This window comes from Wyeomyia smithii, chromosome 3 (assembly GCF_029784165.1).
Source record: "Wyeomyia smithii strain HCP4-BCI-WySm-NY-G18 chromosome 3, ASM2978416v1, whole genome shotgun sequence".
In the NCBI taxonomy this organism is placed as follows: domain Eukaryota; kingdom Metazoa; phylum Arthropoda; class Insecta; order Diptera; family Culicidae; genus Wyeomyia; species Wyeomyia smithii.
The window spans coordinates 104256118-104283394 of NC_073696.1; the positions used below are offsets into that span (position 1 = coordinate 104256118).

Sequence of the window (27277 nt, forward strand, 5' to 3'; positions counted from 1 at the left end):
AGAACATGATAAATTTCATGATGTTTTCAAAAAATATTTTCCTTTGCTGGAGTGGATTTAGTCCATTGTTTAATTAAAAGTCCATAACTGCATTCGGCTTCAGCTTTCATAGATTTGGTAATTCGGATGAAACAAAAATTCTTCCAACTAGTTACATCAGAGGGTGTGTTCCTTTATTATCTCCATGACCGCAATCGTCCTTTTTAGCTAATTATTTGAACATACACTCCGTGGTGTTCGTCAAGCAAAACCTTCATTCACAGCTATCATCATCGCTTCCGCTAATTCTACTACCTTTCTTTGTTATATAACTGCTAGTTTTGATTCTGTTTCGCTTGTGCTTTTACGTGTTAATTGTGATATTTACATAAATCTTCTTAGTTTTACAGAATGAACCTACAATCCGGTTTTCACTGAATATTCTTCCAATAACTGCCCTTTGGCTACCAATGTTGTTTATTTAGTGGTATTTGCACAGTAATAAATCAATTTAAGTAATTAATTATGACGGATCATGGGAATGAACAAATGTTATAATACTAAGTGTTATTGCAATGAATAAACGCTACTCTTACTAGTCACTAATTCGCATTAAACAGTACGTTTCGGATCTGTACGAATGGGAGGAGGCTGCCGTTTACCAGTTAGTGGTAATTAAGTATTTACATTATTTTTTTCGACACTACTAATCATCCATCATTCTCATCATCACAATTGCTTTGAACCGGCCGTTTGTATCCCTTAATCACTGATGGATTTGTCACCACTATGCCTGCTGCCGGGTGACGCGCCGCCCACGTTTGAGGGGTTGTTGTGGTTGGTGCTATTCGGACTGTTGTTGTTCAGATTTGGATTGCCACCGAGAGCGGTCAATCCTGCGGCATGATTGCTCAAATGGTGATGCATCGAGAGATCACTGATGAAATCGGTTGGCTTACGAGCACCGCTGAGGGCCGAGTGCAGCGACAAGGGTGGCAGATGAAAACCTGGGAAAGCTAATCCGGCAGCTGCGGCGGCTTGCAACGAGTGCAATAAAGCAGCCGAATGTTCTTGGGCTTTTCGTCGGAGCTCAGCTACGGAGGACGAGCGCGGGTCGGGATTTCCACTGTTGCTACTAGTGGCAGTGGTGCCAGCCGTGGCAATCGAGTGCGACAGAGTTGTGCAACTGGATGACGAGCTGGCCGTCGAGCATCCGGTTGAGATGGGAGACTTCACCGGACAACATGAACACAAGCTGGGAAAGGCGGCTGTAATGATGAGCAAAAAATGAGCATTTTCTACTTTAACTGGTGCACATTGAGCAGAATACCTTTGAGATTTGGAAACAGTGGAGGCGCAAATTGAGACCCAAGTGAAGCAAGGTGCGGAGGAAGAAAAAGTGGAGGCGTAGTTCTTGGCTGTCCATTGTCCAAAACCGGTCGAAATCCTCCATTGCTGGAATGGGAAAGAAAGCGAAAAATAGTAGGTAAATTGGATGCTAGTGAGTTAATCGCGAGAGATGTATGAAAGAAGACTTCCGCTTCCGAGTTCAATACGTTGCTGGTTTTATTTTATAAAAGATGAGCCATAAGATGAATATGTATTTTTCATCCTCCTAATAGATACATGTAAATATTTACGTTGGCGAAAAGCAATTTTACTACAAATTTGATTTTCCTTGTGCCTGACGCAATTACAGTATGAATAAAAGGTAAATATATTTTCGTGGAATTCAGTTTGTGTTCCTTTTTTGTTTCACACGGAAACGATAAGACAGCTTTTTATCCAAGCCGCAGCAGCTCGTGCGATGAGTAAGTATTAATTTTTCATATCATCAAATTTACGTTTCAACTGAGTTATGAATTAGTATGGTGTGACGCGTCTGAATTTCTACCTGTTACCGAATGCATCACAAAAATACCGAATACGTATCACTAAATTGGATTAATTTCAGCCCCAGCATTCAACATCACTATTCCGCCATGCAGCGCCGAATCCCTAGAGCCATATCCGGTGAAATGGAAATTGAAATCTGGTGGATGAAAGATAAATGATTTGATAAAAATTGATAATGTCTATCTCTGTGCTCCCTCCTGGAGGGCCACCGGGGAAATACGCGCTCGGCACTGATTTGGTTGTCGCTCGTGCGTCACGATTCGCCTGCCTCAGAAAAAGAGACAGAAAATCGATCACATCGGATGCAAATTCCTCACCTTCACTCGGTGTCCCAAAACGGAACCATCACGACAGCACTCGGATTTGTACAAAGTGTACAGAACTTGAACAGGTGCATTAAATTTTGATTCAAATCGATTCCGACAAGCATAACATAATATCTCTTACCGCTCGGCAAGGGACGAGAGCTTGTCTTGCGCTATCTTCGTACGGACTGATGGTCTCTCGTGAATATATGGCACTTGCCATATCGTGAACGTTCGTGGCATAATAGAGGGATGCTGCAGTATGCATGAGAATTTAAATTGTAGACTAAGTAACATGTCATACCAGAAATGAAAACGGTTTGTTTCACTGTTTGTGAATAGATAGTAGGAGGCATTGAAGCTGACAGGTTGTTTCTTTTTTTTTCTCAGAGTTATTAAAATTTATAGGACTTGCTGACCTGCACTTATAATAAATAATTTAGAAAAACACTTTGACACTTTTATATATTGCTTTTGCTAATCATTAAGTGAAAGTAGGATTAGAGATCTAAGCGTGTTTGAATATTGCGAAAATATTGAAATTACGATTTAAATTAAATCCAACGCAATAAGGACTGACATTGCCAAAAGTTATGAATTGATTGGTAGCAGAAGCATATAAGCAAAAGTCATCCAAGCGCAAAAACACATCAATATTGTGCGAAATTTGTGCAACTTTTGATCAAGTTTCAAACCTGAATAAAGGTGTCTCAGCTATGATGCATCTATTGTATAAATATAGAATAATGCTTTTCAACAATCACTTGAATAACCAAATGTTTATCAGTGATTGTTTTTTCTTTCATGTTGGTACATCGGTATCTCGTCCCGTGGAGAATGATCTTGGAGTTCCACAGGGAAGTGTATTAGGGCCCCTTTTGTTCATTATGTATATAAATGACATGCGACGAGTTTCACGTTTTTGTGATATCAATCTTTTTGCTGACGACACCGTATTATTCATTGCAGCTAAGAATGTAGAAGAAGCCGTTTCACACTTGAACGAAGATTTACGTTCTCTAAACAGATGGTTGAAGTATAATCAACTGAAATTGAATATAGATAAAACTAAATATTTGATTTTCTAGCGTACTGTTGTAAATGACGATGTCTCTGTTTTGATTGATGATGAGGCAATTGGTCGCGTTGGGGAGATTAAATATCTTGGCGTGATTATTGATGACAACCTAAAGTTCAACGCTCACCATGCTTGTCATTCTCCTCAGTATGTGGAAAGAGCGGAGAAAAAATTCACCGCGCTCTTCCTTTTCAGTATGTGCCTGCTTGTAGCAATAAATGCTTTCACCACACTGCTTCTCTCTCTACTCCAAAGTGTCTCAACCAACTTACAGAGAGACAAACACACTTCCAGCTCACCCCACATCTGATAGAAACAAGAGGGGGGAATCACTCTACAGAGAAAACGCAGAAGTACACCACAGCGTCCACTGGCGAGTAGTCCGGAAAGTGAAAACTACCGGGCAAAAGTGTAGTCCTCGTGTTGCTACACCGCGAAAACAAATTCAACCAGGGTAAACTCGACCGGCACGAGCAACGCAGTCTATTTTTTTTCTCCCAATCTCTTTTCCCTCTTCTGCCACGCTCAAGAAACAAACTGTAAAACGCACCGCAGATAGCTCTGCTGTGTAATTATTGTGCGTGATGCCCATACGTGTGAGAAAGTACACCGCGGTGCTTTCAGGAGGCTCAGCAGTCAAAAATCGTATGTCGCTCTCTTCTATCATGTGCGATGATTTGCTCTTTAGTGTGAGAGCAGTTGTTTTCGCAGTGTGAGATGTTCTCCTGCACTCTAAAGTTTTCTGAGGAGAAAAGACAAGCATGACGCTCACATTGACAATGCAATGTCATCAAGAAAATTGCCAAAAAGTATGGAATTCTATGCCGTTTGAAAAACGAATTACCGAATAAGGTAAAATACAGCTATACAAGTCAATTATATCTTCACATTTGGATTTTTGCTCTATCTTTTTGTTTTTGGCCAATAACACACAATTATTGAGGTTACAGCGTTCGCAGAATGGAATAATGCATTTGATTTTAAATTGTGGTAGAATAACTTCCTCTGCTTTTATGTTGGACGCTTTGCAATGGTTCCGTGAAGCAACGAATTGTTTATTTGTCTGTGGTGTTCATTTTTAAAATTAATAATGGTTTGCTACCTCAATATTTGTGTGATCGAATTGAAAGAGGAAGACATTTTCATAGATATAACACTAGAAACGCGGATGAAATAAGAACACCTTTCTTTCTAACGAGAGTATAATTTTTTTCAATTCGATGCCAAGTCATGTTAAACGTGCACCAACGCTTGCGGAGTTTAAGAGACAATGTATTTCACACGTGAAAGTTTCTGTTGTACAGTACAAAAATTAAAATTCTTAAAATAATGACGAGAGTTTACATGACGAAGTTTAAACAACGGATTTATTTTGGATGAACTATTTATTTTTGGAACCTAGGTAGGGTGGTTTACCGGTAAAACAAAAACCGATAGAACCGGTAGAACCGATATTTTTTCCAATACCGAAATACCGGTATTGGAGAGACGAAAAAACCGGTATTTTCGGTATTTTTCTTAAAATGGAAAAAAAACTTCCCACAATATTCATAAATCTTTGTTAGGCTAATGAATGCTTCTCACTTAGGTATATTCGTTACAAATCACATGACGATGTATACAGGGTGTAAGGTAGCTCACTTTTAATCAAATCCTTTAAGGGATAGAGGACCCTATTTGATGAAAAAAATTCTACGCATATGGTCAAAATTTAACTACTGCAGAGTTATTCTCTTCTTCTAGTTTTCGGTTATGTTTACCTTTAACGAGGTCTATCACAAGAAATATGATAGCTAGCTCAATTCTGTTGGTTTTCTTGAAAAGCTGAGAAAATTTCGTAATCAATAGTGTCTCAAAAATGTCGAATTAGGAAGAACAAGAAGCCTTGAGAAAGGAACAAATATGAAATCAAATGTTTTTGAGAACTTAACAGCAATTTTCTCTCTGAAATGTGTGATAAACATGGAGTTTGTTGTTAACCAAATTAAACATTGAAGTCTACTCTACTAGTTGTTCTCTGACACCAAGCACCTAATTCTTTTAGTTTAGATACTATTTCACTTTAAAAGCAATCAGCCGCGCCTTCGTTTAGTGTGGTAGAATTCACAATTTTCTGCTCGTTTAAGGCAAACATAACCAAAAACTGAAATTAGTGAATAACTCTGCAGTAGTTGACTTTTGACCATATGAGTAGAAGGATTTTTTTCATCAAACATGGTCCTCTATCGCCCCTTGAAGGATTTTAAGTGAGCTCCCTAATATAATAAATACATTTAGACAGAAGCAACATCATATATATTAATTTTCCCTCACCTATTTACCAATTTTTGTTATCTTTTTGTTTGTTCTGCTCGGATTCAGACAATGTGTTTGTGTGTATCGATAATATGACAAAAAACTTCAATAAAGCATTTATTTTTTAAGTATAACAGCTTATCTCTTCACACACTCATACTCACAGAGGCAACGCGTGGGTAGGTTCAAAACCTACCAGTTTAACTACAAATTATGAGGCAGTAATTACAATTATGTCAGCGAAAAAACGCAAGACATTATTCATTTTGTGCTATTTAAAAGTAAAACTAAAAAAAAAATATAAATAAATATAAATTTGGATTAGGAATTTATTTTTTGTTGACACAAAGTGTTATAATCAACCAATAAAGATTTTATCCTAAAAATTACTGCTCCTTGAAAAAGTGAAATTTAAATAGCTGTAGCATGGTCAAAGCTTCGTCGCCCGTACCGCAGCGGAATTTTATTAGCAACTAGCTGAATGTACCCGGCCTCACTCGTGTACAAGTTTCTGCTTTTTCTATTTCAAATATTAATTTCTATTTCAGTTATTTCAAATATTTATTTCTATTTCAGTTACAAACTTGTTCATATGCCACATTTTTCGTTTCTCCATTAGAAGCTAAAGTTAATAAAATAATAATAATAGTAATAAATAATTTGGACGAATTGTTTAAAGAGCATCGAACAGAATAAAGAAGTATTTACCTTCGATTCATTCGGATTCGTAAAAAGTAAATTCTGGTCTGTTCGTGATTTCTTTTTTTTATTTCATTCATATACTCTTCTCAACAGTTTCAAATATTGTTTTTCTACGAAATTTATTGTTGTTCACTAATTTGAAACTAAGTTTTGCGATGTGAAAGAAAATTTAAATAAAAATCTGCATGTTGTTTTTCGTTATTACATTAGTTTCGAAATTATGTTCTTCGTAATCATATCACTAGATTCATTCATTGGAGTTTTTCAAACACTGTTATCCAGTGTTGTATCTGGATCGTATACCACAAGAGATCAAAACAATGGTCGCAAAGGTCCTAATCTTAGAAATTAAACCTGGATCGTAATGAAGCAGAGGTACTCATAAATGCAAAAACATAATCATGCAGCGACACGTCCATTTATAGATGCAACCTGAGACGCTAAGCAAAAAATAAATTTCAAATCCAAATTTATGTAGGTACGTTTTCGGCAGTGGCTTACTTCGGCAGGTTTTTGCATAAGACTGCGGCAGAAAACCACTACCGAAGACGTTCGACACCCCATATCTTTAATTATTTTTCAGTTTTATTTTTAAATAGTACAGGGAAAATGACTTGCGTTTTTTTTTCGCGGACAATCATCATTACTTCCCCGAACTATGATTTTAAGAACTTTGTAGTTGAAAAAGTAGGTTTAAAGACCACGAGTCACCCCTGGTTTGTATTAATCCGAAAGAAATAAAAATACCGGTTTTTTACCGGTTTTATCGGTTTTTATTTTTATGAATACCGAAATACCGGTTTTTCGAGAAGTCGGTAATACCGACCACCCTAAACCTAGGGGAACTACTTTATTATTCATTCATTCAACTTTTGACTTTCTTCAACGCAGTGAAAAAAGATAAAAATACATACAGTTGAAATCTAGGAATTGTAGAAATTCATCTCATATATTTCTGCTAACTCAAGTTTGTTTTTGGAAATTTGATGTGAACATTTCAAAGATGAAAGTATTCTTAGTGTAGTGAGTAATTTTGTTTAATGATTGAAATAAAAAGTGGTCCGCTAGTGATGGAAAAACTTTGACTTTGGTTGACTGCTAAACGAGTCCCGTTGTAGCCGTGTAGAACAATGCGCGGATTTCGTTTTCTGAGGTAGGTGATTGAATTAAATGAGTTTTCGAGTGCAGAAGCCCGACTATAATATCAAATTTAGTGCTTTTAAGTGAGTTTTTGAGGTATATACTTTATGAGGAATCTAAAGTGAACTTAGAAGATTCCATTCCATGAATTAGCAGATTGGTTTGAGAAGAAAATATGCGTATTTTCCTGTTTTCAATTGTGTTTTCATGTTGTATGAGATGAATATATGGGCTGAGATGAATAATGGAGCAGTTCCTCTATCTATTTATTTATTGTTTTATTGAAGCATGTAATTGACGAAGTTTTTACGAACGGTTCTGATTGTGTTGTAAAATTTTATTCATATTTTATATTTGATCTTTTTTAATATGTAATGTTATAACAAAAACTACTGTGTTCGTCACGGTGGTGATGATGAATTTTTTTTCTTTATGTTGTTGTAGCTTTAAAAAATTATGGAAAGTGACTACATAAGTTTCAGCTTCGCGCGCGGAATTTAGATATAAATGTATTCTTTAACAATGCTTAGAGAAAAATCATGAAGTAGTTGTGGTTAGTCTGGCTGAAGGTCATGAAAACCCTGTGCTAGTTGTGTGTAACTCTATAGCTCTTCACATTTTTATCGATGTGAATCAAGATAACAGTTTTTGAAGAAGTTTATATCTGGAGGTAAAATTAGTTCCGTTTTTTTGTATAACTGATTTAAATGTGACTACATTAATTATCTATAGATAAATCACCAGCTCGAACCTTTTTAGGGATATGTGACAGGACCATCATCATCATCATCAACACAAAAAGAGGTAAAAGGCGATTAGTGAGCTGAAAAAGGCCAAAACCGCTGGGAAGGACGGTATCCCGGTCGAACTTCTAAAAGCGGGAAGCGAGCGGCTATACTATGCGATCCACCCGATATCACTAAGGATCTGGGCGGATGAACAAATGCCGAACGACTGGTTGGAAGGCCTCATATGCCCTATCTATAAAAAGGGTCATCGATTGGATTGTTGCAACTATCGAGCATTACGTTGCTTAACTCCGCATATAAAGTGCTCTCCCGTATCCTGTTCTTCAGATTGAGACCGTTAACGGAATCCTTTGTTGGCGAATACCAAACTGGTTTTCGACAGGGGCGTTCCACGACGGATTAAATCTTCACCCTGCGACAGATCCTCGATAAGTTCCGGGAGTATAACCTGCAGTCGCACCATTTGTTTGTGGATTTCAAGGCGGCATACGACTCAGTGAAAAGAAACGAGCTGTGGCAGATCATGCTGAAACACGGTTTCTCGACGAAACTAATTGAGCTGAGTCGTATGACGCTGGAGGGATCGAAATCATGCGTGTGGATAGCTAGCAAGACATCAGCCTCGTTCGAAACGTTGGATGGTCTGAAGTAGGGGATGCGCTCTTCAACTTACTGTTTAACATCGCCCTTGAAGGTGCAGTACGAAGAGCAAACGTGCAATGAAACGGTACGATCATCATGAAAGCTCACATGCTTCTTGGTTTTGCGGACGACATTGATATCATCGGTATGGACCGTAGGGCCGTGGAGGAGGCCTTTTTGCCTTTGAATAAGGAAGCTGCGAGATTGGGACTCGTCATTAACTCTGCTAAAACAAGTACATGGTAGCTGGTAGGGAGCGTGGGAGTTCCCGTTGTGTTGGTGCTAAGGTGGAGATAGATGGGGAACGATTTGAAGTGGTTGACTTTTAAGTATTCCTCCGGTGAACTACAGGCAGCGGACAACGATGGTATAGAACGATGTTACTTGATCACTTGGCGTATCAACGTTGACAAGCTGATGCTTCAGAAAGTGCACGCTTGTTCAGTTTACATGAAAATGAGTAAACAATACTCATGTTTTTATATTCTCCTAATCAACTCTGAAAGGTAGATTCAAATGACGTGATAGGGATATTACACGTGGGTGTAAAATTAACTAAGATGAGTTGTATGACACTGGAGGGATCGAAATCATGCGTGCGGATAACTAGCGAGACATCAGCCGCTTTTGTAACGTTAGATAGAGCGAAGCAGAGGGGTGCGATCCTATGTCCAAAATCCTATGAGTTTGTCCACATATTAGCATCTTTTTACCTATCTTTAAAAAAAAACAGATCCTAAATCGGACAAAAACTGAGTTCAAAACGGTGTTTCTACGAAAACGGTTTTAGCATGGTCCTAGTATATTTCACAATACAAAATAATATCGATTATTTCTGAGCATTAATGGTAATTCGCTAATATCTTAAAGAGGTAGTCAAATTATATCTTATTTTTGAGTAGAAAAGTCTCAGAAATCGAATGGTAGGTATCTGATCTACGTAAAATGTCAGCAGATAAACCTATTTTTGTATTGTAGGGGAATTGGGTCAAAATCGACATTTTGCTGACATTTTACGTCGATCAGACACCTACCATTCGATTTCTGAGACTTTTCTACTCAAGATAAGGTATTATTTGACTACCACTTTAAGATATTAGCGAATTACCATTAATGTTCAGAAATATTCGATATCATTTTGCTTTGTGAAATACACTAAAACTATGCCAAAACCGGTTTCGTAGAATCACCGTTTTGAGCTCAGTTTTTGTCCGATTTAAGATCTGTTTTTTTCAAAAGATGGGTAAAAAGATGCTAATATGTGGACAAACTCTTAGAATTTTGATATTTGGTCTTAAAAAAAATTCCAGTTTTTCAAAAATTCAAAATGGCGCCATTGTTGCCCCTTAAGTTGAAATATGTTCAAACTCCGGGAAATTTATTTTCGCATCAAACTTCATAAAAAAAACAGGCATAGAAGCCAAGGCAAAAAAAATGTTGCACTGTGTAATTGAATGATTTTTTACGAAATAATACGAGAAATTTTTATTTCTGCAATTGAAAAAAAAATGTAGATAGACTTTTTTGCAGTTGGGAATGCTTTTTACGGAAATGCATGTATAGTAGGGTGTCCAAAAAAAATCAATGTTTAAAAAGTCAAGGTGCTCAGCCCTAAATTGAAAGATAATGTTATTTATAGCATTTTTGTTGAACATTTCGACTTTTTAAAAAATGGTTTTCAGGTTGCCCAAACGTGATTGATGAAAAAATGACTTTTTCAAGCTACATTATCACTCTTTTACATTTTTTTCAAAACAAACGGCAAAATAAAACACTGTGCAATGGAGATATAGAGCTTTAGTGGCATTTTTGACAAAATGCATAGTTTTCCATCACAAGTAAAACACCAATATCTCAGCCCCACGATAAGATATCAAGGATCTTTTTTCATTTAAATTTTTGTCTGGAATCCCGCTTCGCAGTTTCAGTTCTTGATAAAAAAAAATTTAATATTTATTTTGAAGGGTATTATCTAAAAATTATGAGAAAAATTCACTTTTTTGTGATGTTCAATGATTGAATGCGATGCTGAACCAAACCATGCAAAATATTCAAAAACAACCCCACAAAAATAAAAAAAAAAATTATGAAAAAATGTAGAAATCGAACAGATTTGAAAAAATGTGATAAAGAGTGGTTTTGTAGCTTGAAAAAGTAATTTTTTCATAAATCCCGTTTGGGCAACCTGAAAACGATTTTTTAGAAAGTCGAAATGTTCTACAAAAAAGCTATAAATAACATTATCTTTCAGTTTTGGGCTGAGCATCTTGACTTTTTCAACCTTGATTTTTTTGGGACAGCCTAATGTATAGTCACAAAGCAGAAATTTCTCACATATTGGTGGTAAATCAACGGACCCAAGTTACTTCCTTGAGGCACATCAGCTCTATGGTGTAATCTATCAGATTTTCCATTTACATTAATGACCTGAAGAGTGCGTTCAGTTGAGTAATTTTGTATCATTCATGTGATCAAACTTTGATGTCAATCGAATGCTGTCGATTGCCTTTTTCTATGTCTAGAAGAGTAGTTCTAGTGGAATAGCTTTCTGATTTATTAGTTCGAATCATATTAGTTATTCTAAGTAACTCCTGAGATGTACATGGCGAATACCAAACTGCTCATTTGCAAAATAGGTATTTGTTATGTGTAATAATCCTTAAAAAAAAGTTGTTAATAGATGAGTTTATATCCCCATGTTTTGAAGTTTTGAATAATAGATCGTACCTACTTCATTCAGTTTTATTTCCAGTACCAGAATGAAATTCTTGAGTGGTGATCTTATCATTTTTGTGTTACTTCATTTTCAATAGGACTCACAACGTTCAAATTAAAATTATGATCTGCTGAGCAAGTTTTTGAGCTTTTTGTTCATATGTAAAAAAATGCGATTTCTTCAGAACCTTTGAAAGCTTCGAGAAGGGTTTTAGTTGTTCAACTTCTCTCATACAATTTTCATTTCGCAAGAGAATAATCTATTTATATTTGATTTCGTAAATCTTTTAAAATTACTTTCGAAGCTTGTAAGAAGTTGAAGTCCATTGTCAATAATTGGTGTATGAAATGTCACTCGAGTCTTAGAAACTGATAATTTCTGGAGATTAAGTATTAAATTGTTCAAATCATCTAATGCTCCATCAATGTCAGCAATACTTTGTAATGCAATATCATAATTCAGGTTTTCATCGATCGTGGATCGAAATCTGCTAGTCTAGTGATATTAAAACGCAAAACTAGTGCAATATAAAACAGTTTCACGGGATAGGGAAAATGGTATAGGAAGATTATCAGAATCTAAATCAGCGTGAGTTGAAAAATCACTGCCTGAGTGACTTCGATTTTTTAGTACTAAATCAGTTGTAGATAGATTTCTAATAGAAGAAAAACAAGCGAGTGAATATAATCAAGCCGAGCAATCGTTGAACAATATTTTTCCATTGAAAGTGCTTTGAGCACTGACAATTTATTAGAATGCTAAAAATGGGTCTCAGTAACAAATTTTTAAAATATATGGAGGCTAAGAAAAATTTCATTTGGTTTTAGAGCGGGAAAACCACCAGGTTAGCAGAAGTGAAACAAATGAAACAAATATGTTGAGTGCTTAATATTCTTATCACTATATCTAATGTACGTTTCATCGCTTGGTGGAATATATATGTTTTTTGGAATGAGATTAGGTTAAAGTAGCTTAGGTAAAAGTAATTGGATTGGGCTCATGTAGTGACTTTCTTTTTGTTCATGAATTTTGTAAAAAATACATGAACAAAAAGAATATTGACTAGAAAACATTTCAATGTTTACCATCACATCCCTTGATTAAGACAGCAAATAACAGTATTTTGGTGCAGTTACCGCCGTTAAAAATAACGAAAAAGTCACGGCATAATCCGTCACAAAGCAAGGGATGACGAAACACGCTTTCGAAACACTCCACTCGAGAGCAAACTCATCCGAAAACACTAAACAAAGCGATGATGTGTCATACCAACAGCCTAAATGTTTAGGGTCGGACCGTTAAGGAAACGACTTGCTGTGTAATGATTGTTTTCGTATTAGATCATTTGGAGCGGGACAAAACCGCCACGTGCCAGACGCACACTTTCCGGATGCTTATAATTGCATTACTTTTTCAAGAGTGCGTCACTGGTAAAATCTGATCCTTGGCATGGGATTTGCTGCAAGTCAGTGCAATATCTCAATTATCGGATTTTTGCATACTCTCATGCGGATGTCAGTCGAAAATGATTTATTACCTCAGGCGTGATGCCATTGCACTGACATTAGAATAAGAGGTACTTTCTTCGGAAGTTATCAAAGAGAAAATAGGGGATTGTACTGCACTTACCTCTCGCTGAAGCTTCCGAAGAGATGACTGCTGAAGCTGGGAGTGCCGTTAACCGTTCCAGTCGAACTCGGACCGTTGCTGGAGTTATTATTGTTGTTGTTGCTATTATTGGTAAGAGCTGGCAGCGGGCTGGAATCCTCCGTTGAAGCACGTGTCGATGTTGTTAACGAAATTGGCCCACCAACTTCGATAGGCGAATCGGCCGACATGGAAGGCGTCGGACTCAGTTCTGACTGCTGGGAGAATCTATATGACGAGTACGAAACGGCGGTTTAAAAGTTTGCTTGATGCAGGAGATATTTAAATGCTCACTTTAAACCAGGGGACGGCGTTCCTGCGCTGTTTGAGCCGGATTGCGTCATCGAGTGCAGCTGAGTAGTCGAGTGGGGTCTTTCCGGTTCCGAGTCCATTCTTGGACTCAGCGGTGGAGCACTGGAGCTACGCATATCATCATCATCTGGGTCACCGGTGATATCCGGGCTAGAATCTCGACTATCTGTTTCGAGCTATGAATGCATGAAAAGAGAAATTCGGAAGATTATACATTTCGATCGAATCGGTAGTAATTTGGCGTCCAGTTCAATTTACCTTATCATTCAATAACTGCGGATCAGACCCATCACCGCGTTTCCGCTGTTCCTCCTTCAGCCTTTCTGCCTTGCGCCACTTGGCCCGCCGGTTCTGGAACCAGACCTGCAATCAAGAAAAACCAGGCGAAATTCAATTTCATTACAAATTGGCATCATATACCAGTCTGTATGCTGTTTTTTCCTGTTCTATGCTACTTTACTCGTCACGTCAGGGAAAAAATAGTCTAGTGCTGCCGCAAAAGCGTGCACGACAGCAGACTCGGATTCGGATTGCTGAAGGATTGGCAACTGGATTATGTGGAGGTATGAGCAAATGGGTGTTCGTTCATCGAACAGGCTTATTATATACGTGTAGTGCCGTAGGACGCCCTAATTTTTCACCGTCGGTGTTCAGGAAAAAAATGCATCAACTTCAACAACGTTCATAGAACACTTATTTCAAACCATGTGTTTATTCATTATTGGTTGTCTTTAGACAGTCCTTTTTTCTAGCAGTACTTTAGACTAATCTCCAAGTATAAACATTACGAAATAAGTGTGTTTTCTTGAATTGCCACCTACACATAATCCTATCAATATTATCTTTCCTCGAATTTAGGACTCCCTAATGCGCCCCCACTCAGACCACTGGGCCGGGATGCTGCCAACAGCCGCTGAAGAGTCGGGGAAGGAAAATCAAGAGCTTAAATAACGAGCCAAATTGAATTTTTTGACTTCCCATTCGTTTTCTTCGGAATCGCTTCGTACGACCCACCCAATTTACTGGATAGCTGTTCCAAATTGGCTGATTGGGTTCTAAATTTTATATACTCATCCCCACGGTCTTCCGCCACCCAACCTGCTTTCCGCTATTGATCTTCACCATACACACATTGCTATGCTTATTTTTTTATTGCGTTTTCCTCATTCGTGATTACTAACCGCCGATTCCTATGGTTTCTCTCTCTCGTGTCTCCACTCCACCGCGCGGAGTTTCGAAGCCATTGTGTTTGGCTCATATGGGAGTGTGTGTTAGCGGTGCATTCACGATAGTAGACGACGGAACACCATTTTGTTCGAACGCACATGCGCCTTGTAAGGAAAATCTGATTCTTGCGAGACATTGCAAAGCGACTAAGAAAGAAATGCCACCACCCACAATATCGCGCTTGGTCGAAGGCACAAGCCCGGAGGTGGAGTGCGGTTTAGTGGGAATCGTATAAAGTGATAGAGCAATTCTGTCGAGAATAAATGTGATATTTGTTATTGTGGTGGTGGTAGCCTAATGGATGAGAGAAGGGTACTTCTCAGAAGGGGGTGGTAATTTATTTAACGTTACATATTCGAGTTCAGTGTGGTGTAATGTGGAATTCAACGGTTAGAGTGAACCGTCGGAGAAAGCATGAGTGATGATGTGGCCGATTTTATACCGTTCAGAGAGAACATTCAGGCATGATTTTACGATTGAAGCGTATTAGGATTGAAGCGAATTTGAATAACTCAGTAGATAGATGAGGATGAAAAAACACTCCATAAACTTATTATCACGAATAATCCATGCAACGAAAGGACTTCTATGCAACCAGAAAATCGTAGAAATTTGTTTACTAAGTCGAAAGCCTGCGTCAGTTCTGGCCAACAATGTTGGCATTCTTGCATTGAATATTGATTACTTTATCAACTATATAATGACTTGGTCATGTTCAACATTTTTCATGAATATGTTAAACTTGTTCTCACGATGTAACGATGAAAAAAAACAAATAAATTTCATTATTTAGTAATTACAATGAACAAAACAACAAATAATGGTTTCTGCTTTGGTATTCAAGATTTCGTCTCTTTTCGCCAATGTGTGGCCACACTGATGATTGATTTGATTGAATTGATTTTTGGTTGGAACCCTAGTGGGTATCTTACGAGAAGTATATAATATTTTTATATATTTTCTCTAGAACCGCAAGTTTATTACCTACAACTTTGCTTAAGATACCATTTCAATCAAACAAGCCATTTTTCTGTCCATCAGTCACTATTTTGGATAGGCCCCTTTTGAAACAGCAGTCGCCAGTCTACATGAAGAACTGATATCATAAAATGACCTTTTTATAAAAAAAAAACAACTGTGGAAAGTTTCAGCGAAGTTGCGTGGATTGTCTCTACTTGTTTCCAATGTAAATTTCAAAAAATTCTGTATCAATGTATGTAAAAACAAATGTGTGATTTCTCCTAAATCTGCAATTGCGGTTTTTTTTTTCTAAAATAGCAAGTTTTAAATAATTGGACAATCTTGATAAAAATTATTTTTAACCCATTCCCGGCGGGTGATACCGTATGGCATCACCTGATATTTAAACTTTGATTAAAGCTTAACAGTTATACTAACAGTTTTGAATGACGTAACTATTTAATACGGTTAGAGAGAAGATCGATCTACAATATGCAATACAGTTTGTGTCAATGGTATACGAGTTTGAAAATCATTTTTCGAGGTATAATTTGATTTTTTTCCGCCGGAAATGGGTTAATTTTATTTAATTTTCACTCATTTGTTTTCTACTTTCGATTTCTTGTATTTTTTTAATAACGGGCTCTTTACACACTTAAACATCTTCATTTTGCATCGAAATAACCTCCAGTTTGTGCGGATTGCACTGAGGAGAAACTAATGTTCAAGTAATCTTAATAAACGAGTAGATCAGTCGTTCGCTTTCAGGAGGCCGCCACTTCCAACGGCGGGTCGCTCGTGGAAATTTTAGCGGCTACAGTCCGTCTACGTTCCTTGCTCTCGATCATGCTTCTTTACAGATGATTTTTTCCTAACACCAGTGCAAAATGGTCCATAAACCGAATGTAAGGGGAAATTTGGATCTCAGAGTTCGATAGAAATATTCTAGAGAAAAACCTTCTTCTACAAAGGTAATAACTTTCATAATTTTTGAATCAGTTGATCGATGTTCAATATTTTTGGATCAAATTAAATTATTTCCAGTTCAAAAAAAAAAAAAAACAAAGAAATAATTATGTGTACTTTAGAATGCGGAAATTGTGAATTGTTTAAAATTTTTATCATGTTTTCAAATTGAACTCACTCAAACATAAAAAATAACATATTATTCAAATTTTTTCATTATGTGAAATCAAATAAACCCTTCGAATAAAATCAAGAAATAATTTTCTATGTTTGGCCCCAAAATACGACAAGCATTTGAAAAGAGGGTATATTTTGATGAAAAAAAAACTTTGGAATTGAAATATTTTCAGGATTACAGAATGTTTGTCTTAAAATGCTCTAAAAATCGTCCGTAGACATTTAAGGTGTGAAAATTGAAAGAGAAAGTAAAAGTAAAAAAGGTTAGGTTATTTGCCAAGATAGAAAAACTTTGATTTACTTTTTTATTCAAAGTTGCTTAAAATTAACGGGGCTACAATATTGTAAAACAATCTTTTTCTCGATCAACAAAGATAAAAAATTTAGTCATCTGATTTCATCGAAAATTTTGGTCACCCTTATTCCTGATAACATGAACATGAATGAAGCGTAATGTAACAAATTTGTAGAAAAGAGTTTTTCTTCAGAATGTTGCTCCCCACATTAGGTTTCAGGACCGTTGCGCAGTTTTTATTGGGCCTTACGTCTTTCTAGTCGACAAAGGCGAAAAAAATATTGCCCTGGAGCACCCACTAGAAAATATCAAAGATTGTAGCTCTTTAACCGTTTCTGTGAATGTTGGAGCCTCTTACAAGTCCGAAAGTGCGTCAAAAGGCCACAGAGTAATCACTCGCCGGGTTCAATGTTTGCTTATTTTTATTCATTTTTGTGTAGTTTCTGTTTATAAGAAGAATGATCTCCGGTTTCTATAAAACAACCCAAAATGGCCGAATACCGATTGTAGTAGATAATAATAACGGAAAAGTGCCTAAAGACTAGACGATAAATGCCATTTTGAAATTCAATGAGCAGTGAAAAATAAAAAATAATCCTCTGTGTTGAATAAAATTGTATTAAAAGATGAAGTAGACGGTTATATCTGACACCCAACCGCATTATTGACGTAGGGCAGCGAGAAGCTATTGCCACCACGAAAGAAAGAAAGCTCTTGTCAATTTGGTCTATGTTTACCACTATGTGTATAACTATAAGAGAAAATTCATTAACTTTCTAATTGTAGTTTGTTTGTCCCGAGAAGGACAGTGTTTGTATTGAAACAATTACCCTCTATCATTGAATAAAACCGAATTTCGTTTTGGTTAGTAGGTTATAAGTACTTTTTCTGCTGCTTCCATCGTTGCAACCACCATCCACTTTGTCTATTCTACAGTCGGAAACTATCCTCTGCCGCAAAAGAATAGAACCGAAAAAAATCAGGCACAGTCCGATCCGGTTGACTTTCGCTTCTTTCTCCTTCTGCACCATAGTCCCCGCTAATACTGCAATTTATATGTGATGCTCACTTTTTTTTTCAATAGAAATATTGGTAGGAGAACATATTCTCAAAATGCGACATTACATAGCCTGCGATATCTTCACAGAATTGGAAGTGGAATGGGCAATCAACTCATTCGAGCCCTATAAGTCCCCGGGACTGGATCGATTATTACCAATAATGCTTCAACGTTGTGGAAGGGTTATAATTTCATTCATAACCGAGATATTTAGGGCAAGCCTGACACTTAATCACATACCCACTAACTGGAGAAAAACGAGAGTGATCTTCATACCAAAGGCTGAGAAGCGCGACAAAAAACTTCCAAAAGCCTTTAGACCAATTAGTCTAACCTTCTTTATGTTAAAAATTATGGAAAGACTAATTGACTATCACGTCAAATCAACGTACCTAAAAACCTCTCCGCTGAGTAGGTATCAGTTTGCATATCGAAGCAACATGTCAACAGTGGATGCAATACATATGGTGACGACAAAAATAGCGAAATCTATGAATACAAAAGAAATCGCACTCGCTGCGTTCTTAGACATAGAGGGAGCTTTCGATAATGTATCCCATCACTCAATGTTGAACGCAATGGGACACCATGGGTTTGATACATATACCTCAAAATGGATCAAAACCATGCTGAATAGTCGTGAAATAACTGAAGTATTGGGTAATACTACCCTTACAAGAAACACAACTGAGGGATGCCCGCAAGGTGGAGTTCTATCGCCTTTGCTGTGGTCATTGGTTGTAGACCGGCTACTTAGAAACCTAACTGAGCTAGGTTTCGAAGTGGTCGGATTCGCCGATGATGTTGTGATTTTTGTGAGGGGAAAATTCGACAGTACCTAGACTGAAGAAGAGGTATACCACAAAAGATCAAAATAATGGTCGCAGTGGTCCAAATCTTACAAAAAAAAAAAAATTCTCCAAATTCTATTCACGCATTGAAGCAGTTCAGGCATGCGGCGCTCGTTCATTTCTAGTTTGGCTTCTGAAGCACCATCAGCAGTTCTCAAATATCTTCCGGGAGATTATGCAGAGATGGTCTCATTTTCATGCATAAAGCAGCACATGCATGCCGTTCGCGTTCATTTCCAATTTGGCTTCCTCAACAGAAGCATCAACAGAAGTTCTTAAATATCTTCCGAGAGATTATGCATATGAAAAACATGCAACTGTACAACTTTTTCAAGTTTCGTCATTCTCGCTTCTACGTTCACGACCAATCACGTGGTAGCGATGAAGAGGTGTAAAGGCAATATTTGGTATATTTTTGCGATATTTGTGTATGGAAAGCGTGCACGTAGTTGTTTACTGTTCTCATCGCCATTGGGTGCGACAAAAACAGCGTAGAAATGGATGTTCTGCCGAATTCGCACCTATAAGGCGTTGTACACAAAATACGTGACGCTAAAAATCCAGATTTTAAACCTTCTCCCCCCTATGGAACGATAAGTAACATTCAATATGACTCTCCCCCTAAAATTACGTAACGCTAAAGCCCCAAAAATTTAAGATTTTGAAGGAAAATCACAGTTATGTAACTGTTTCAACTACCCCCTCCTCCATGTGTAACAATAAGTAACGCAAACTCAACCCCCATCTTCCCTCCTTCATGCGTTACGTAGTTTGTGAACGATGCCTAATGAGTTTCATATCTTCCATTAGACAGGTAGAGGAGCCTGAGGATGAATGACTTAGTAACGTTTGCATTAGAGCAAAATATACAAAAATTGCCAATTTTTCATGGGGTCACCCTCATATGCACTGACGAAACTACCCATGCAGCATCAAGCATCGAAAAAAAAACTCGGTTCCAAACGGCCGACGACCCTGAGCGACAAAAAGCTTCCAGTGGAAAAGTCTCTGGCACAAATGAACATACAGCTCAGAAAACGGTGGTTCCGTCCACTGATCGCGGAGCTGCAAACAATGACGCAACAATGCAATGACAGTGCTTGAATAAAATGGTCAAGCGATTTTTCCGGCGAATCGTGACGTTGCGGTGGTAATGGACGACGAGACCTGTCTCACCCTGAATGGCAACGACTGGCAGGGCACTTCGTATTTTACTTCCCCCACGAAAGAGGCGAGCTCCGAAGTTAGGTTCATTGCGCACACCAAGTTCCTCCAAAAGGTTCTGCTGTGGCTGACAACCAGCGAGAAGGGGGTGTCAAGGCCGCTCTTCTTTCGCTCCGGACTGACCGTAAATGAGAAAATTTACAATACGAAAGGCTGCCGAATGTTACGTCATTCATCATGAAATACCATAAAGGCAAAGACGCAGTGTTCTGGCCCGATCAAACGTCGGCCCTCACTCGAAGTGATCGTTGGAGGAGATGGAGTGGCTGAATATTCATGTAGTATCCCAGTTGGCGAATCTGCCTAACTTCCCCCATATGCGTCCTACCGACCATTTATCGGTAAACCTGAAGCGTACGATCTACTTCAACAATTTTGTCGCGAAAACTGAAATAATAAATAAAACGTAGAATAACTCAAAAACATGTCTACACTTTAAAATGGCGTCTGGAGTTGATTTCCGGTTTCTTGGCATCATCCCGGTTCTGAAAATATCGGATAATATTTAACCTCGATTTCAGCTCTGATTGGCCTGCAATCAAAATTGCGCTCTACAGTTTTCAATGGTACCAGGAGTGGTTAGCACAAAAAAATCACAATCCTGCATTTTGGTGGACGCTTAGCTAATTTTCCAATCGGTATTTTAATTTGTCCCACTAGAATATTTCCGTAAGACGTAACTCTACTTCAAAAACGTTGATGGAAATCTTATGCATAAATATGAGCTGTAACGCAGCTGGTTTTATTGATATGGTTTACTTCTTTTCTGAAGTGTATTCAGTACTACCCAAATACCACCCAATATGGCAACTCCGGAATCGAGATAATGCCCAGAAATTTACAATCGATACCAGACGATGTTTTAAAATTCAAGATTGCGTCTTCCGATCTCTATGAAAAAGGGCTAAATACCATCAAATATGTATATTACCGGAATCGAGGTGAATCTAAGCTAATTTTTGGTTTCTGAAAAGACATTCTAAAGTGGCCAAATACCACTAATACTAAGAGGTCCCAAAATCGATCTACACTACATTTTTAAATCAAAGAAGGCGACTTCCGGTTTCTGGAGAAGTATAATATGAAGAATAATAAAAAAATGTGATTGAATGGCACTCAAACACCAATTGATTTTAGATCTAAACTCCATCATCAAATTCAGCTCGGTTCTGCATAACAAACATCTCTGCATATGGCTGCTGATAGAAGATTCTAAACGTCGCTTCGCCTTATCATCGTTTTCCCCTGTGAGAAGCTCCTGCAAAGAAAAACTTCACTTTTCTTACACCGGTCACGTTTTCAGCATCCACCTTCCACCATTGCTTGGTAGCGTGAACGCGAACATCAAAACCACTCGAAATATAATTCCTTAATCACATTGGCTGTACGTCTCTTTCGACCGATGTTCCATTTATGAAATTATGATTATTTACGTTAAAAATTGTATTTAATTTTTCAACCGAACCCAAACGCGGGCGTGATGAAATGGAAAAAGCCACGTTCAACCTTTATGCGCTACGGCAACATCAAAATTCCACACAGATCCATAAAACATTAGGTGAAATTATGAAATGCTATACTTTCGATGTGTGTCGGGGGTTTTTCCGAGCAAACGTCGCCAACCGGGTGGTGAAACCTCTGCGCTTCTTAATGCATTTAAAATATTAATCGCACATCCTTACACTTGCTTCTGAAGGCTGATAGAAGGCGAAACGCGGCTCCAGCAAGAGCACGTGTTTCACGCGGATTAAGCATCATTCTCAAGTGTACACAGCAGCCCCGTTATATGTACATCCCGGTACCTTCGGTAGTATTGTCCCTTCAAGTGATGTGGGCAATTCCCTGGACGATACCATTTACGGTGGTGTCAAGTTACAAATTGCGATTGCAACCTTGGCTGTTTTGCTCTTGAAGGACTTGGTTTGCTGTTTGCAGAGGGCTTCGAAAAAAAGGGACGCTAGACGGTTTGCGTTTGTGTACCGGGCGTAGAGTTTTGCCAATTTTGTAGGGTTACTTTTTTGAATTTAATTTGATATGCTTTCTGGCAGAGGATATATGTTACACTTACACCCTTCAGTTCGGTTGATGCGAAATAACTCTAATTGTTTTTCTTAAGATTGCCTATTATTATTTATTAAATATGCAATGTTCACAACAAACGTACGAATAAAATCATGAAAATTACAACAAATGTTCAAGTGACAGCAAATGACAATGATTTCGTTTGCCAACTTCGCGTCAATCCCTTCCTCAATCCCTGTTCCTCCCTGTCCAGCCAATCGAAATAACACTTGTCCGCTGGCACTGGAACTCGATAACATCGTACAGTTTGATGCAATTTGTAAGCCATCGATAGACGGGCGGAAAGATCCCGACTAATCTAACCTCGACACCGTCCGAACTTCGGTCCATACAAAACCTCGTCGAAGTCAACGGCACATTATCGGATTATAGGATTTCGACGTTATTAAATTTGACTGCCCGGTGCGCTGTCCGGCTCTCCGCGGTTCTTCGATGATTCGTTCTGTATTGAGTTACAGCCTTGTTGCCCTGCTCGCCCCTGGCGTCAGTCCACATGGACAACGGAAGTGACATATGCCGGTGAAAAACTAAACCGTACGTGGACACGTCTGTGAATGTTTGCATGCCTTAGGACTTATGGACTTTAGCGTTTCTTTCGTGGTTTTGTTTTCAACCAGTTTGTCTGGTGGGTGAATCGCCACCCCCATAGATATTGGATTTAGTGTGGTTATTCTGTGTATCGGGATTTTTTTTTGTCGAATTCAATTTTGCTCCTGCTCGAAATTGCCGCAGAAAAGCTATTATGGGATCGAATAACTTACTTGCACTCTGGCCTCCGTTAGGTTTATCTTCATGGCCAAGTCCTCCCTGGTGAATACGTCCGGATAGTGTGTTTGGGCAAAGGCAGTCTCCAGTTCTTCGAGCTGTTGAATGGACATTGTACAACTGGACAGTAATAATTATCACTAGATGGTGCTTGCGGATTACCTGTTGCAAGGTGAAGGTAGTTCGGTTCCTCCTCTGTTTTCTTCTGACGAAACTTTCGTCATGGATGGCAGGATGATACGAATAGCTGGTGTCTGTGAAACGAAAGTGGAAATTTAGATAGATTGAATGTGTTCGAAGTTTAATGTATGATGTTATAATATTCACTACATATCATGTATTTTTTTAAATCACAAAAAATATACCAAAACACTGGTATAAGTAAGTTTTCTCACATACACTGGCGAGGCGCGAAAAAACCACCCTCATTTGAAATCAAAGTGTGTCATTTAAAAATTTTATCAAACTTTTCTGCATGGCAGTCAATAGGGTAAAGAGGTATAAAACGCCTCTTCTAAGGAAGAATTTTAATATCTCATGATAAGCATATAATTAACAACAAATATACTATGAATTCAGGTAGATTATTTAGTTGGTAATGCGCTGCAAATGTTACAGGGGCAAAACGTCACTACGAAGAAGGCCAATATGCCTCTAATAGAGCTTAGCACGCGTAGTGTAGAAGCGCTTGGAGTCTTAGATATAATGCCTTATATAGGGGAGGATCGTACAGAATGCACCAGCGCAGTAAGATGTCCCATGATATTAATTCCCTAAAATACTCATAGATGTGACTTTAAATAATGTTTTTTTTCGTTTTTCTTTTTTAAACTAAGCTTCCCTACTGTTTTCATTAGAAAAAGTGCGTCATAATGACTAAAATACTTGGAAAACTGTAGAATTGTCCGTGGCTCTGTCCAACGTGTAATTATTTCTTATCAAATTCAGAACCTTTGTGATTAACTGACCTGCAAATAATACAAAAAACTGTGGTTCCTCTGTTCTTCACTTTTTTTTTTAATTTAAATAATTGTGAATATTTCATCTTTTTCCTTAACTTTCATTATTTTTTTACCTTAAAACGATCAGAATTAAAACTGGGTAGAATGCACTATGCAGTGCAATTGCTTGGCAATGGAGCATAGCTTTTATTTTACTTTTCGGACTTCAAGGGCTTGTCATCTGTGCTGATTTCTGCTAGGGGCATATTAGCCTTGTGCATTAGAGCATATTGACCTTAGCTGTGGTGCGTCTTGGTCTCGGTAAATTGTAAATTTTTATCAAAAATAACATTGAAATCGAGTATTTTGAAATAAGCTTGCCGTACATCCTACAATCATTCTACATATTCAATGTCGCTTAAAACGGTTAAAAGCGCTGCGTTGAAGTAGGTAATTAGAAGTCCATTTTGCCATTTCAGAATCGTTGATTTATTTTTTAGAAAAAAAAACGACTAAACATGCCCTTTGTTTTGAAATGGTTACTTTTAGTGAATACCACAAGAATTCACTTGCGTAAATTCGTTCTAGCGTGGTTTATCATTCATACACCCCTCGGCTTTGACAGCTGATTGTTCACATTTGACATAAACATAATATTCGTAGCTGTTTGTCTGAGGAAATATTAGGAAAATGAGTAGGAAGCAACTCTCAATATAGGTCCGAATTTTGATTGTGCGTAAATTCTTGCTTAGGGAGTCTTAATGAAACATTGCTGAGAAGTGTGGAATAAGCCGTGGTGCGGTCCAGTTGGTCCTGCGTAAGCTTCAGACGCTCGGCAGCGTGGTCAATCGATCGGGAAGAGGATTGGATCGTAAGACTGATGCAAGAACGGACACGCTAATCATCCGGGAAGAGGGAAAAAAGCCTAGCAATGAACGACATTTTGAGCTATTAAGGAAAGGCCCTGAACCTTTCCAATCGCACCATTCGACGACACTGAAGACATGAAGAGCTACAGATGATCAGGAACCCCAACAAAACGACGACTTCAGTTTGCGAGGGACCATGCCAGCAAGCCGCTAAAGTTCTGGAAGAGCGTTATTTGGTCGGATGAGTCCAAGCTCGAGCTGTTTAACAAAAAAGCGACTCCCGTTGTGGCGGAAGAGGCCGGTCTTGGCTTCGAGGACCGGCACCTATAACTGACTATGAAGCACGGTGGTGAAAGCATAATAGGAGCTTCGTAGCCGCAAGGTTACAGTGTCCGCTTTGATAAGCGGGTGGTCGTGGGTTCGAATCTTAGTAAAATCCAGCCATTCCACAAACTCTATCCTACACACCCTTCCTTCAAGCTGAATTGTATAGTATCTTTGCTGACTTTCATCCTAACAAAAATAAGTCCCTCTTTTAATAAAACTGGACTGAGTAACGTATGATAGTGCTCTTCAGGGAATTGTTATTTTGGCACGATCTTGGCTGGAGGAACGAGGTTTCGATAAGACTTCTTCCTCTTGGCATAATAAGCTGCTCTTAGCCAGAGAGGAACGTTAGGTGAAGACTCACTCCAGGGAATGTAATTTAGTGATATTGGTAGGATAGAAAGAGGCTCGGTATTGTAGAGCAGTAAGCTTGAAACGGAAGGGTAAAATCTCACACACAAGCACGGATGTAAATGAAAAGCGTATACTTTACTTCAATAGTGATACTGGCCAATAATATGAAGTGCGGAATACAGAAAACACCTGGTTAATATCACAATAGATCAAAATGTCTCTGGTCGCAGTGATGGGTTCACACAGAGGAAAAAAATAATGGGCTGTTTTTTCGTGGGCTTGGGTGAGAAACTTAACGCAGGTCAACAGCATCATGACTGTCAGTGGTTATATCGACATTTTGTGCGAGAACCTGAAAGATTCTATGCTGAAAATGATGCTGAAAATAACCCGAAGCATACAGCGAGCATTCTTCCGATCTGTCCGGATCAAACCAATGGTGTGACCACCTCAATATGCTTGTCATTTTTCTCTGTGTGTGCCAGCGTGCAGCAATGCTTTCAGCACACTGCTTCTTTCTGCACTTCAAAATGTCTCTACCACTTACAGAGAGACAAACACACTTCTAGCTCACCTCACATCTGAGAGAAGCAAGAGGAGTGAATCACTCTGGAGAGAATACGCAGAAGTACACCACTACACTGTACACTGACGAGAAGTCCGAAAAGTGGAAAAAACTACCAGGCAAAAGCACGTGCGTTTTTTTTTATAAGGGGGGGGGGGGGGGGGTAATGTTTGTAATGATTTATTTATGTACTAATATCTATTTAGAATTAATATTGTGTGTTCTGCCACAAATGGTGACATTTCAACACTATTAAATATATACTAGTTGGCCCGTAGTGGCTAGCCACTTCCAAATGCATTTTGGACTATTAAAATTTGGTATTTAATCTAACATGATGAATTATTTTGTTGAAATATCGAGTTGAAGTTCAAGATGTAACTATGATACTATCGACAATTCGATGCAAATGGCCAGCGCTGGTTTAAAACTGAATTAATTATCTAAATTGCAATAAATCCTTCCACCACCACCTTTGTCTACTTTTTGTTTTCGTCTTCTTCTACATAAACAAACAAATATTATTTGATAAAAAATAGAAAAAAAGTTGGCTTACTGTAGCGCATTTGCAGGATAGTAGATAAATCTATGTTAAATTTCATAATAACTTTGAAAATTTCATGTCGAAAACCAAAAATATCTTAAAACAAAATAATACATAATGTTTAAAAATAATGACCAATAGCTTAACCTGATCCCGGCGGAAAGAAATCAGTTTTTACCTCAAAAAATGTACTTCAAACTCTTATTAGTCATCAACTATATACAAAACTAACACAAACTCTATTGCATATTGAAGATCAATCTGTTTTCTAACCTTACTGAATAATTTCATCGTGAAAATTTTCTAGTATAATTATTGAACTTGAATCAAAGTTTGAATGTCACCCGTCGGGCATGGTTTTATCTTATACTCTAAATTTTTTGTAACAGCTAAAATTTTCACGTATCAGCAAAAAAAATATCCCTTTCTCCATACATCTTGAACGCCGTATTATACTTAAAAAATAATTTGGGGTACAATATGTGCAGTATGCCTTGTGTACTGCCGCTCATAGCAAGTCCGTCCCATTTGCGTTTTCGTGCTGATGAGAAAACAGCAATTAAAAATCGTAACGCTTTGGGGGAAAAATTGCACTCTTGTGCTGTTTTA

At 38.0% G+C, this 27277-nt stretch overlaps 1 protein-coding gene across 2 annotated transcripts in view; it reads right to left on the reverse strand.

Moving 5' to 3' along the window:
• Positions 1 to 148: 148 nt before the first annotated feature.
• The window catches only part of LOC129729532 (dual specificity protein kinase splA-like), a 90445-nt gene continuing 63316 nt past the window's right edge, over positions 149 to 27277 (reverse strand). For both annotated transcript variants that reach the window (XM_055688163.1, XM_055688164.1), the window contains 7 exons: positions 23231 to 23322; positions 23065 to 23166; positions 13720 to 13824; positions 13444 to 13637; positions 13132 to 13377; positions 1310 to 1434; positions 149 to 1247 (listed from right to left, as the gene is read on the reverse strand). In XM_055688163.1, the coding sequence (XP_055544138.1) occupies positions 742 to 1247; positions 1310 to 1434; positions 13132 to 13377; positions 13444 to 13637; positions 13720 to 13824; positions 23065 to 23166; positions 23231 to 23322 (1370 nt within the window). In that variant the 3' untranslated portion in view covers positions 149 to 741. The remainder of the gene's footprint in view (positions 1248 to 1309; positions 1435 to 13131; positions 13378 to 13443; positions 13638 to 13719; positions 13825 to 23064; positions 23167 to 23230; positions 23323 to 27277) is intronic.